The 13210-nt window shown below is 39.8% G+C and overlaps 1 protein-coding gene across 1 annotated transcript in view; it reads left to right on the top strand.

Moving 5' to 3' along the window:
- Window positions 1-200: 200 nt before the first annotated feature.
- MMP16 (matrix metallopeptidase 16) overlaps window positions 201-13210 on the top strand; it is a gene marked incomplete at both ends in the record, with an annotated part of 169265 nt that continues 156255 nt past the window's right edge. Inside the window, one exon of the mRNA XM_079533954.1 lies at window positions 201-332. Within this exon, the coding sequence (XP_079390080.1) occupies window positions 201-332 (132 nt within the window). The remainder of the gene's footprint in view (window positions 333-13210) is intronic.

Genomic DNA, 13210 nt, shown 5'->3' on the forward strand with positions numbered 1-13210 from the left:
GAGGATGAGCGAGAGCTGAGCCCGCTGTCGCCGCCCGATCTGGGAAGTGTCTGGTCCTCCTCCTCCTCCTCGCCTGTTGTGGGTGAACCTGCGCTACAGGCTCCTCACGGACACGGGAGGGGGCTGGTTTGTTTGTGTGTCTGTTTAAGGAAAAGAGAGAGAGAGAGAGAGACCTTCCATCCATTGAAGCACAGTTCACTATGGTCGTACTCGCACTCAGCACTGGAAGCCGGTTGGATTTCGTATCTCAATCCAGGGTGTTATTCTTGCAAACCTGCCTTTGGATTTTATGTGCTACAGTGTGCAAAGCGGAGCAGTATTTCAATGTGGAGGTAAGAGAAGCCGTGTGCGTGTGTGCGAGCGTGCGCTTCTTCCTCTCCCTTTCCCCCATCCCTTTTCCGTATCCCCTAAATGAAATAAAGCAGCCAGCCATGTCAGTCAGCATCCAGGGCACACGGCCGTGCTGGCTTCCCTTCCCGCAGCCGGCAGCGCGCTCCCTCCCCGCCCGAGGGATGCGTTTCGGAGGGAGATCCCTCCCTGCCCTGCCTCCCTGCTCTCTCCCGTGAGAGACGGGAAGCCTCAGCCTGAGCACTGGGAGGAACTGGGGGCAGCTCGGGGAAGTCTCAGGGACGCAGGATACCGTTGTAGTGCAGTTTTCCCCACCTCTTTCTCTCTTTCTCTCTTTCTCTCTTTCTCTCTTTCTCTCTTTCTCTCTTTCTCTCTTTCTCTCTTTCTCTCTTTCTCTCTTTCTCTCTTTCTCTCTTTCTCTCTTTCTCTCTTTCTCTCTTTCTCTCTTTCTCTCTTTCTCTCTTTCTCTCTTTCTTTCAGAAGAATGAATGGAAAAGAGCGTTATAGGGACAGGAGTAAAGAAACTTGAAATTGTGGGCATGTTTCTTTGTGGTCAAGTATTCGGCAAAATAAGAGTATTTCCCGTTTAAATCTAACACAAAGAGTTGCCACTAGAAACGGTGAAACAAATGGCATAAAGGTGCAACTATAACATAGAAGTTTGAGGGTATGGAGGACCAGGAAATACATTGCTTTCTAAGCAAAAAAGCAGATGAGAACATAGGGAACCTAGATGGGGCAGACCATGAGAGTTTACAGACACAGTTTGAATTCAGTGAACATCCGTTTCCAGTCACTCTTCTGTACAGTCCCAGTTTTCCAATTTGGTATTTTTTTTTACATAATTGGACCCATTAAGTAATGATCTTTTGCTATCTTTATCTTACCAGCACATCTTCTTTCCCTTTTTATTTCCTTTCTGTCACTCATTCTGTTGTGAGCCCTTCTCCTTCATCTTTCTCAATGTGATGTGTTTCTCTCTTTCTCCAGCTATTCTGTTTCATCTTTTTTGTTATGTGTTTCTACATGTGCTCTTTCAACTTCACGTGTGTTTTATCACTTTTCTGGTAGATCTGTTTTCCTTCTCTTATTTCTGTTCTGCTAACCCCACTCCAAACTTTCTGCTGTGCCCATACATCACCCTCACCCATTCCTGTTTCTCATCTCTCTTGTCTGATGTTTTCACAATGCTTTATCTCCCAGAATGAAGCCTGTGCCTTTTTTTAATGTCTCACACATATGCACACTGGTTTGCTTTATGTTGAGCTCTTTTCTCACTCAGTGACACTCATTCTTGCTACTGTGGCAAGACTGCATCTGCAGATGCTTCTCTATCCCTTTCAGTCTGAAGTCCTTACTTCTCTCACTGCCTCATATACAATCACCTCAAACATAACAAAAATTGCTTTTTCTTTCCTTCTCTTCTTTCATTCCGGACTTTCCCTCTATGCAGATATTTTCCTGTGCCACGTACAATCCTCCTGCTTAATAACACACAACCTCAGCTTGTCTCTGGAAAGTATAGTCACTTACTCCATCATTAAGATCTCTCCTGATCATAAATCCTGCCCTTTTTTAGCCTGTCATCTACACTCCAGTCACTCTTTCTCATTCCTTATCACAAATAAATGCACATCTCTGCTTCTGTTTCATTGTAAGCTCTTCAGGGCAGGACTTCTTGTATGTTTATGAAGTATGTAGTGTGCTGGGTTGGGTCTGAAGTCCAGTTGCAAGACTGTTACGATATAAATATGGAAGTTGCAAATTTCATAGTGCACGGTAAGGTTTTATCCTATTGCTCCTGTCCTCAGCTGCCTTCTTTACTGATGGGCAGAGGGAAGCCGCGTGGAAGAGAGGAAGTTGCTCCCTGTAGCTTCCCCAGGCTTCACAGGCTGGCCCCCTGCAGGGTGTTGGGAAGAAATTCCAGCAACAGAACTTTCTCCTCCCACAGTAGTCTGCTTTGCTGGCATCTGGCTCTGCTGGAGAGACGGGCAGCAGATGGAGCTAGTGTGGGAGGAGAAAAAGATTGGTTTAGTCAAGTGGAATAGGAACAGGAGGCCAACTCCAGTCGGAGGGAGGTTTTGTGAGGAGAGAAAGGAAACGGTTTCATTTTTGCCACCTCTTCCATATGGAAAACAGCACATTTTGAGGGTGAAAGACAATACCAAGACTAAGAAACATTGTTGAGTAGAATGAAGTAGTCTGTGTAATGAGAGCATATATTTCTTCTGTTTAAAATATGCCTCTTGCTTCATATACCAGTTTTCCTGTTTGTTTTTTTTTTCTTCATATTACAGTCTTTGATCCACAGATTGTTGGTAGCCGGAAAAGTGTTCTGGTTCTGGGGAATCTCTCTAGTATTCAAGAGTCATCCTAATGTGGGACTCTTCCCTAGGCCACTGTTTTTGACCACTCTCTGTGACATAATCCTGTCTAGACAGTCTTGAGATTTGCCCCGGAACAACCATTCTCATGTTTAAACTATTTGGATAGCACTGAAAATGCAACTTCCTTTTGTTGAGAACAGAAAATCTACTAAAAAACATGGGAAACTTGAGGCAAAAGTGTTGGCAGTGGTGATGTGTGTATTGTACAATGCTCTCTGTCAGCACAAGTGCAATATTATTTGATAGTACACTGTGTAAATGTATGACAAATGTTTCTTATGGCAACAAGAATAAACACACAAAGTAGAGCTCATGACAGAAGTGATGTGTATTTAGATGAATTAAATGTTGCTGAACAAATACTTAGAATGGTTGGAAAGGAGATATTATTATTATTTCCTGTTTCTAAATACAGTACAAACAATACCTGTTGAACATTATAAAATGCAGAATCCTTTATTTCCTCTTGCTGTTCTGTCTCAGTTAATCCGTATTCCTGATTGAAAAGAAACATTTGTGGAGCACTTTTGAGTTTTTATTTCAGTGCAGACTTGTTGGGCTATGAGCCAGAGTAATTCTTAAGAGATTCTACTGCTGCTCAAAGATATTGCATAGAAATGTCTTTTAAAAGAAAAGCACAAAGCTCAAGTTTACAAGTTTGTGTGAACATTGCTAATTTTTCTTTGTAATTTTATTGTCTCTTTGTACAATTTCTTTTAACCAAACACCTACGTGGATGAAGTCCTCAAGCTTTCACTGATAGCTGCATTATCAATTCTGAAATGCATTCATATATGTAGTATTCATACATGTGATAGACATGGCTGAGTAGGAATCAGGCCATGGAGTACAGAACTTGGGAGGGGAACACCTACAATGAGAAACTGTGGTAAAGCTGAATGAGAGGTGATTGTGAATGGACAGCTCAAGTGATCATGATGAAGCTTAAGATTTGCATACTCTTATTTGTTGAAGGATTTTGGGATTATTTTTCAGAGTTCACTGTTTGCCATTAGCAAGCTGATGAAACTTGTCATTTGATGTCATGATAAAAAATGAGTATATTGTTAGCTCCCTATCCTCAGTGCTGAACTATTACTCCAAAACCATAACAGCAGTGAGTAATCACAGTAATGGAAGAATATGTCTATGGATGTAAAGTTGTTTCTTTTTTCTGCTTCGTTAAACTATTTCCATGCACTAACAGGAGAAAACATCCATCAGTGAAATAGTGAATGGAACAATAGTTATTAAAACAAACATTTAAATCATAAAGTTGAAACAAGTGAACACAAGATAGTTTATTGCTGTCATCTGATAGATGGTGATATTCTGAGCCAGCAGAGGATTTTTTTTTCTGAGCTTCTCTCTGTAGTATTAATAAGTTGTGCTGTTGAGTGATAATGCATTTGTGTGATAGTGGGAGTGTCAACATATGATCTTTCAGTGTATAGATATTTTTATGTTTTCCTAAAGCCAACATTATTGTACTGTTTGAGCTGATATTAACTTAAGAGTTCATCTTCTGACTATTAAATATGTAATACAAAAGTTAGAAAGCAGTGTTACCATAAATAAAGGGAAAAATGGTTACTGAAATAATAATGTCTTGGTCATAAGTTATTATGAATCTAGAATAAGATTCATATTGGATTATAATACTGGGTATTCTTATTCCTGAGAGCAGCTGTATCAGATGGGTGTGTGCACAAAGCCTGTTGTGTAAAGAAGTGTTTTTAGAATCAGAACAAATTTCATTCACCATGTCTGTGATTTGATAAACACTACAAAGCATGTTTCATCATCTCTCTTCTTAAGTAGACAGTTAAACTATGTTTTTTCTTCTAATGCAGAATATACAGAGCTGAATCCATAGGGGAGATTTAAAATGAATCTTATTTAGTCATGAAGTTATTTAAAGCTATGAACTCTTTTACTTCCCCCCATTTTCAGAGTTGTGACAAATAAATTACATATTGTGAAACAAAGTACAGCAGAATCAAAACTTCAGGAAAATACTGCTAATTTCCTCCATTGCAGTAAGTAAGTAGCTGAGAACCCCATTGTTTTCATTATTAATAAACTTTACATTTAGCATCCAGCTCCTCCTGAGTGGTAAAGCATGACCTTTTCTTCCATAAGCTCTGGTCTTTTAAGCTTGAAAACAGTACAGCTCTTCAGCTGGAAATTGAAAAGGAATAAACTTCAAATATCACCTTGGCACACTTGTCAGCTAGTGGCCTTGGTTAACAGGTTTGCAAACACAACACAGGTTACAAAATCTGTTAAAATGCAAGCTCAAGAATTAATATGGAGAAGAAATTAAGGTAGTTTGATTTAAATAGTGCCATCTGTCCTAAAAAAGATCTTCTGCATTCTTTTTACATGCAAACAATATGCATGATTTTCAGTTAAATTCTGAGTCTTGCCATTGAGTGCTTTTCTACTACAAAAGTCAATAGCTACTGTATGAAAAGTAGACTCTCATTTAATTCAGAAATATATGTGGAGACTACTAATTAGCAGAATACATTCTCTACTACAATTTAAACAATTTATTGTTACAAAAATTGCAGTAGGTCAATGTTCTGCTATGAAATATGCGATATTTTATGTTTAGAAGGTTACAGGGAACATTACAAATTCTTTAGCCTGTGTTTTCTTCAAATACAGTTTGAAAAAATGGTCCCCATTCCAAAGAGTTCACCAATGACCTAGTATGTTATACCTTAGATGCAAGGCAGATTTTTTTTTATAACTCTCGTTCCTCTTATATTCCTACTGCAAATTTCTGACTTCTTAGTGTTTGAGCATCACAGCTATTAGTGATTCTCAATTTTACTAAAGAAATAAAACAGATAAACAGATTTATGTAATTGCCTTATGCAGTGCAAAGTAAACCTACCAACACATGTATTCCTAGTGGTTCCTGACATGAAATCATACTAAAATAAAGACGGACTTCATTAGCCCACCAGAAAGCCCTGAAAAATCCATTTTACTCTTTCATTACTTAGAAGACGTCTTACAGTAGAACAGTGTAAATTTGCCTTCCCATTCATTGTTTCTTCAGAGTGGATACATCATCTTCTTTGACTGGTTTAAGATTTACACTGCTCTTTGTCAGTTTTATTTGAATCCATCTGAAAGGTCAGTGCATGCTCTAAGCACCTCTCCTTCTGCACTCAGCAAGACTGAATTGTAACAATTTGTAAAGAGAGAATGTGGTATCATATGGATTAAAAAAAAAATTTCAAACTGCATTTGGTCTCAGTATTTTAAAGTCTGTCTCATCCTTCTGCTCTCCTGCATGACTGTGGAACTAAAACCTAAAGGGCTGATGTTGATACTTTCTGAAGATCCTTAAAGCAACAATGAAAGTTTTAAATTACCCTCACTAAATTGTTTGAGGCTTCTCACCTTCCTGTTCCAGATTTCTGTTTATTGTCTAACCTGTTTGCTGTCCTCAAACCACACTACTGACCATAATCTGAAGGAGCAGGTTGAATCTGTTTAATTTGTTAACTGTGATATGTCAAATGACAGATTTAGTTTCATTCTGTATGAGGAGGACCAGGATTAGTGCTGCAAGCATGATTTTACTTGGCACAGAAAGGGATTTGAAAAATAATTATGATTAGAGCTTTATCTTTTAAAGAGAGGTCACACTATTTGGAACCTTTATTTATTGGTTGCCTGGCAACTGTTCATTCATGTTCCTGCTTATCATCATTCATTATAAGCATCTTTGTTGTACAGTAAGAGCAATTAAGTGGTAACAACTTATTTCTGTGATGAATTAAAACTGACAGAAATTACAGGAAAAGAAAAATAATATTTCTGTAGTCTTACTTATTAACTGCAACCGCTGCTATAATGTTTATATATTAACAACTGTTTTATACCAGCTGAGGAGTTATCTGCACTTCAGCTGTGATTATAATACTCCTAGCATACCTTCTGAGGTATTACAGCACATAATTTACTTAGGGGCTTGGACACGTGTTTTTGTCATGCTTAAAATCTATTAATTTCAGGATCAGGACTTCAGGGTATGAGGAAATTTATCTCCTGTTAATTCTACTGCACAGGCAGTCTAAACCAAAGTGTTGAGGCTTGAACCCAGCAGTTGAAAAGGGGTTGAAAAATCAGAGATTGAAATATACTATGAGGGGGGCATGCTGAAGCAATAAGCCCCAACAATTCTATAGAACATTAAAGTCACTTCCTGCTTTCTCTCTATAGAATACAACAGTTTTTGCTACGCTGTGTGAAAACACATTCATAAAGCATATGATTTGACAATTGTTTTGTGACTCTAGATGACAAATATTTTGCCTTTTTTGTTAGTTCTTGATTGATCGTATTTTGACTGACCCTTGTGTGGAATAGCTTTGCAGAATGGAGCAGCTGTGATGTAGTTTATTCAAAGATGTCTCTTTGAAAGCAATATTGGGACAATTTCCCTATGGCTGCATCTTGAGAGAATGTGTGTCGTTCTAGGGCTAGGATAGAAGGTGATTAGTCTCTCTGTTGCTACTGCTTGGTCTGGAAGTGGCTTTGCTTCTCCCTCTGGGACTGGTGCATTCCACTTTGAGTATCTAATTGTATTGACTCACCAGTACTGTTCATACCAGGCTGTGCTTATGGGGGACAAAGTAACTGCTGTAAGACAAATCGGTATGGATTTTCATCAGCTTTTCCTGCTCACATAACATCTGTATTACATGAAGCTGATGTTCAGCATTTTTACATTTGAGAAACAATTGAACTGTTTGTGTAGTTGTGTCGATCACTTGGAAAGAAATGCTAAGCTCAGAATCTTTTTTATTGTATTTTTCCACAAGATCTTGTAGAGACACAGTTCTTTTATTTCATTGATCCATTTGTTTTTGCTGACAAGTCTCCACTTACGTGTGTGAAATATAGGCTAGCAAGGAGGGAGACTTCCTTATTCAGTAAGTTATCAGCTCAAAGGCAGAGGAAAAATAGATAGCAAAACATAAGAACAAACATCCTTTTCAATGGGAAGGAGCATGCTTCCTTTAAATGTGACAATAGATTTTTATGAAATGTACCAAAGAGGAAATTGCTTCCTTCTTGTGTTGTATCTGGATCTGAAGGTGATGATCCTGTCAGAGTTTTTTGTTCTTACCTCAGACTTTAGTTGTGTGATGTCCTTCTAGGAAATTGCTTTGACCCACTGTCTTGACAGAGCAACTGACAGATTCTGTTTGTCTATATACTGTGTTTTACACGCTGTGCAGAATAGTAGCAATGTATTTAATTACAAATGAAATAGATGATCTGTCTTCCACAGAATGAAGTTAATTATTATTGCTAGCAACAATAGATTTATATAGCTTAATTTACAGCATGATTTTGATCTTGGCAAATGAGACTTTTTTCTTATTGGTTCTGCATATAAATAATCATATATATGTTTAGATATTCTATATATAAAAATTAAAAAAAAAAAAAACAGAACTGTACTACATTTTTAAGAAAATTACTTAATTATGAAGTGCTGGCTTCTGACACTTCTATCCTTCCCTACTTGTACAGTATGTCATCCTTGAAAATGTTTTCATTATCTCTATCTGTGTTGTAATTTCTAATATGTAGGAAAAATATGATGTTAGTGATTAAGGCACTGTATTGGGAGGTTGGAGATCTGAGTTGTGTGTCCAGTTCAATTATTACTTCGCATATTGATAACAAGGTTGTCAATATTGATAGCAAGAGCTATCATCTTTTTAACTTAGCTTCCACAAATTTGCATTAAAGTAATTGAAGAGTAGTTCCTGTTGTTTCCAATACATGGCAAAAAAAAATAGAACAGAAGTCATAGAATCATAGAAACACAAGGTTGGAAACGACCTATGAGATCATCTAGTCCAACCATCTTCTCATTACCATTGCTACCACAAGCACTAAACCATATCTTGCAGCTCCTCATCCAGACTCCTCTTGAACACTGCCAGGGACAGTGACTCTACCACCTCTCTGGGCAGCCATTCCAGTGCCTGACCACTCTCTGAGAGAAAAAGATTTTCCTCATGTCTAACCTAAACCCCCTCTGGTACAACTTGCAGCCATTTCCCTGGGTCCTGCTCGTTACCTGGGAGAAGAGACCAAACCCCTCTTCATCACAACCTCCCTTCAGGAAATTGTAGAGTGCAGTGAGATCTCCCCTGAGCCTCCTCTTCTCCAGACTGAACAATCCCAGCTCCGTCAGCTGCTCCCCATAAGAACTGTGCTCCAGACCCTTCACCACTTTCATTACCCTTCTCTGGACACACTCCAGGGCCTCAACGTCTTTCCTGTAGAGAGGAGACCAAAACTGAACACAATACTCAAGGTGTGGCCTCACCAGTGCTGAGTAGAGGGGGATGATCACCTCCCTGCTCCTGCTGGCCACACTATTTCTAATGCAGGCCAGGATGCTGTTGGCCCTCTTGGCCACCTGAGCACACTGTCGGCTCATGTTCAGCCGAGTATCAACCAACACCCTGAGGTCCCTTTATTCTTCACACTCATCCAGCCACTCATCCCCAAGCCTGTAACGCTGCATGGGGTTGTTGTGCCCAAAGTGCAGAACCCGACACTTGGCCTTGTTGAACCTCATCCCATTCACCTCAGCCCAGCGATCCAGCTTATCTAGATCCCTCTGAAGGGCCGCCCTACCCTCAGGCAGATCAACACCACCTCCCAACTTAGTGTCATCTGCATACTTGCTGAGGGTGCACTCAATCGCCTCATCTAGGCCATCAATAAAGATATTAAACAAGATTGGCCCCAGTACTGACCCCTGGGGGACATCACTTGAAATGGATCACCAGCTGGACTTAACTCCATTAACCACTACCTGTTGGGCATGGCCCTCTAGCCAATTCCTTACCCAAAGAAAGGTAGACCTGTCCAGACCACAGGCAAAGAGTTTCCCCAGAGGAAACCTGTGAGAGACTGTGTCAAAGGTTTGGCTGAAGTCTAGGTAGACTACATCAACAGCCCTTTCCTCATCTACCAGACTGGTCACCCAGTCATAGAAGGGGATAAGGTTGGTCAAGCACGACCTGCCTTTCACAAACCCATGCTGGCTAGGCCTGATTCTCTGGACACCACACACATGCTGTGCGATCTCACCCAAGATTATTTGCTCCATTACTTTCCCTGGTATCGAGGTCAGGCTAACAGGCCTATAGTTCCCCGGATCCTCATTACAGCCCTTCTTGAAGATAGGAGTCACATCAGCAAGCCTCCAATCCTCTGGGACCTCTCCAGTTAACCAAGAGTGCTGATAGATGGCTGAGAGTGGCTTGACAATTACCCCCGCAAGCTCCCTCAGCACCCAAGGGTGTAGCCCATCCAGTCCCACAGCCTTGTGACAGTCTAGATGGAGGAGGAGCTCTCTGACTGTCTCCACCTGAATCACTGGGGGTATATTCTGAGTAGCATCCCAGACTTCCAGATCAGGGCATAAAATGCCTAGAGGATAACTGATCTGGCTATTAAAGGCAGATGTAAAGAAGGCATTGAGGACCCCAGCCTTCTCCTTGTCCTCAGTGGCCACATTCCCTGCTGCAACAAGTATAGGATGAGAATTATCCTTGGTTCTTCTTTTCCCATTGATATATTTCTAAAAGGATTTTTTTGTTATCTTTTACTGCAGTGGCCAATCTGACTTCAAGTTGGGCTTTTGCCTTCTTAACTTCCTCCCTGAATACCTTAGCTACTTCCTTGTGATCTCCCCAAGTAGGCTGTCCCTTTTTCCACAGGATGTAGACTCTCTTTTTCTCCCTGAGTCTCAACAGTAATTCCTGGCTGATCCACACCAGTCATCTTCCCCTACAGCTTGCCTTACAGCACTCAGGGACAGCCCGTTCTTGTGCCTTTAAGATTTCTATCTTAAGGAGTGTCCAGGCTTCCTGGGCCCCTTTACCCTTGAAGAAGTGACTCCCAAGTGACCCGTGGTACAAGTGCCCTGAACAGATGAAAATCTGCTCTCTGGAAGTTCAAGAAAGTAGTTTTGCTGGTCACTCTTTTGACGTCTTCAAGAATGGAGAATTCTACAATTCCACGGTCACTCTGCCCAAGACAGTCCCCAAGCTTCACTTCTCCCACCAGTCTTTCTCTGTTAGCAAAGACCAGGTCTAGCAGGGCACCACCCCAGTAGGCTCTCCTACCAGTTGCATAAGGAAGCTACCTTCCACACAGTCTAGAAACCTCCTGGATTGCTTCCTCTGTGCCGTATTATATTTCCAACATATATCAGGGAAGTTGAAGTCCCCTGTGAGAATAAGTGCTGGTGATTGCGTGACTTCCGCGAGCTAAGTGATGCTAAAGAGACATAAATGCTTCTTCATCATTCATTTGTCTTAGAGCAGTATTTATTTTTTTAATGAAATAAATAAATAAACAAACAAACAACAAAGAAACAGGAAGGAAATAACGTAAAAAATACATACAGTATTTCAGTTTGGTTATCAGTGTAATAATGAAGTAACGAGGATGTTCAAGAAAAAAAAGAGCAGAAAAGGTAAAACAAATGTGTCCATAGTAACATGTGAAATCTTTTTTTGCTTCCGTTTTAGTTTCCCTGGTTTTTTTTCTTAATGTAAGTACTACAACTTGATAGTTAGCAGGATTACATGGAAGATGCAATCAGACAGCTAAAGAATACAGTGTATCATATTGTATTTCAGAAGGAAAGTTTGAATAAGAAAACTCTTGGTACCCAAATATGAAATCAGTTAGTCTGGTTCAAAGTGTATTTGAATAATAAAATGGATTTCAGATCAAACTGTAAATGTTCCACAATGCAAAGTTTAAGAGTTCCATTTTTTAAGCAAATGAGATATTAAATAATTACTTTAAAAAAAAAAAAAAAAACATTCATGTTATTTTGTTACCACAGTATCTAACCTTTTTTGTTTAATACACATAGGCTCTCATGAAATGTAATAAAAGATTAGACTTTACTTGCTGTGTATTAATGTGCTTATTAGACACCACTTTACAATCAATGGATGTACACGTTATAGTTATGAGGTATACCAGAGAGCTTGGCTACATAGTTATTACACCAAAGCAGAAAAGATAGGAGCTTACCCGTATCCTGGGCTCACTTATGAAACTCCAGCAGAGCAGAGCAGAGCAGTAGTAGTCAGCTGGTAGTCACCTCTTAAATGGGTCTAGGAGAAGTGGAGCCAGGCTCTGCCCCTTCCGGTAGCACAGGTGAATTGCCTTCACCTGTGTTCCCGTGGCTGACTCAATGCTTGCCTCAGGTGATCAGTCGGAGGTTCGGGCTGTGATTTAGCAGTTCCCATACACACCACAAATAGGCAGACTTGCTGCTCACATACTTCTGTTATTAAATAGCTAATTGTTCAACATGAGGCACTGAGGGAATAAAAAATTTGCTATACTGATGTGTTAAGTTTAGAATTGGAAGCTGAATCTTTAAGCCACCTGCACCTCAAGTTATGAACTTATTTTCTGCCACTTTTCTCATAACTTTTCTTTTCCTTGCTTCTTTCTTTCTTATCTCATTTTTGTTTGTTTGCTTGCTTGTTTTTCATTTGTTTTCTTCAGCTTGCCTTTGTACAGCCTGCTGCCAAGGAAAAACATCTGTCTTTACTAAACCATAAAATCATTGATATTAGAGATGGAGAATGACTTTTATTGAGCCTATTTCTCTGCCAGTGCTGGATCACTTACTATTGTATATTTGCTGGCATTTTGTAAATTCAAGTTTTAAAATCTACAGCGATGGGACTTTCAAAATTGAAAAGACTCTGGTAAATGTACATTAGGGAAAGCTAAACTAGAAGTGTTCCTTTTGGTAGAGTTCTCTTTTGGCTACTGGCAACAATAGTTCAAAGTTGACTCCAGTTAGGAATACCACAGGACCTATAGAAGCTTCCTCTTTTTAGGTTAACTACTAGAAGCCAGGCTGTGTGTCCTAAGTCATTTCAGATAGCACTAGGCTCCTCTGTTTAGGTAGCTTAATTCTATTCCAAATTTCAATGCCGGTGGAGATTGTCAAGGCACTTGTAGGTATGGGGCTCTCTAAGGTAGATGCTGTAATTTTAATGTCTTGGTTTGGAGTTAACTCCTTCTCTCTTTGTGGGTGCTTTTCATTAAGTGTCTAAGTACCTGGTGCTGTTCACATTGTGTTGTCTGTCTTGCTTGACCTTTAGATAATGTTCCAGAATATCACAACTAGGGATGTATTTGCTGTTCTCTGGTAAATCAGATCCTCTCAAGTCACACTGGAAACTGTATGTCAAGACAAAGCTAAGAACAGAACTGCACTGCTGTAGAGTACTCTCTCGCGCTCATGCCCCACACATCATTAAATACATTTATCACATAATGCCAGAGGATAACACTTACCTCTTCAGATTTCATGTATTTTAAATATTTACAGATGTGAAGAACAAAGCATTACTCTAATGACATCAAGGCAGTTT

The sequence above is a fragment of the Tetrao urogallus genome (assembly GCF_951394365.1).
Source record: "Tetrao urogallus genome assembly, chromosome: 3".
Classification (NCBI taxonomy): Eukaryota; Metazoa; Chordata; class Aves; order Galliformes; family Phasianidae; genus Tetrao; species Tetrao urogallus.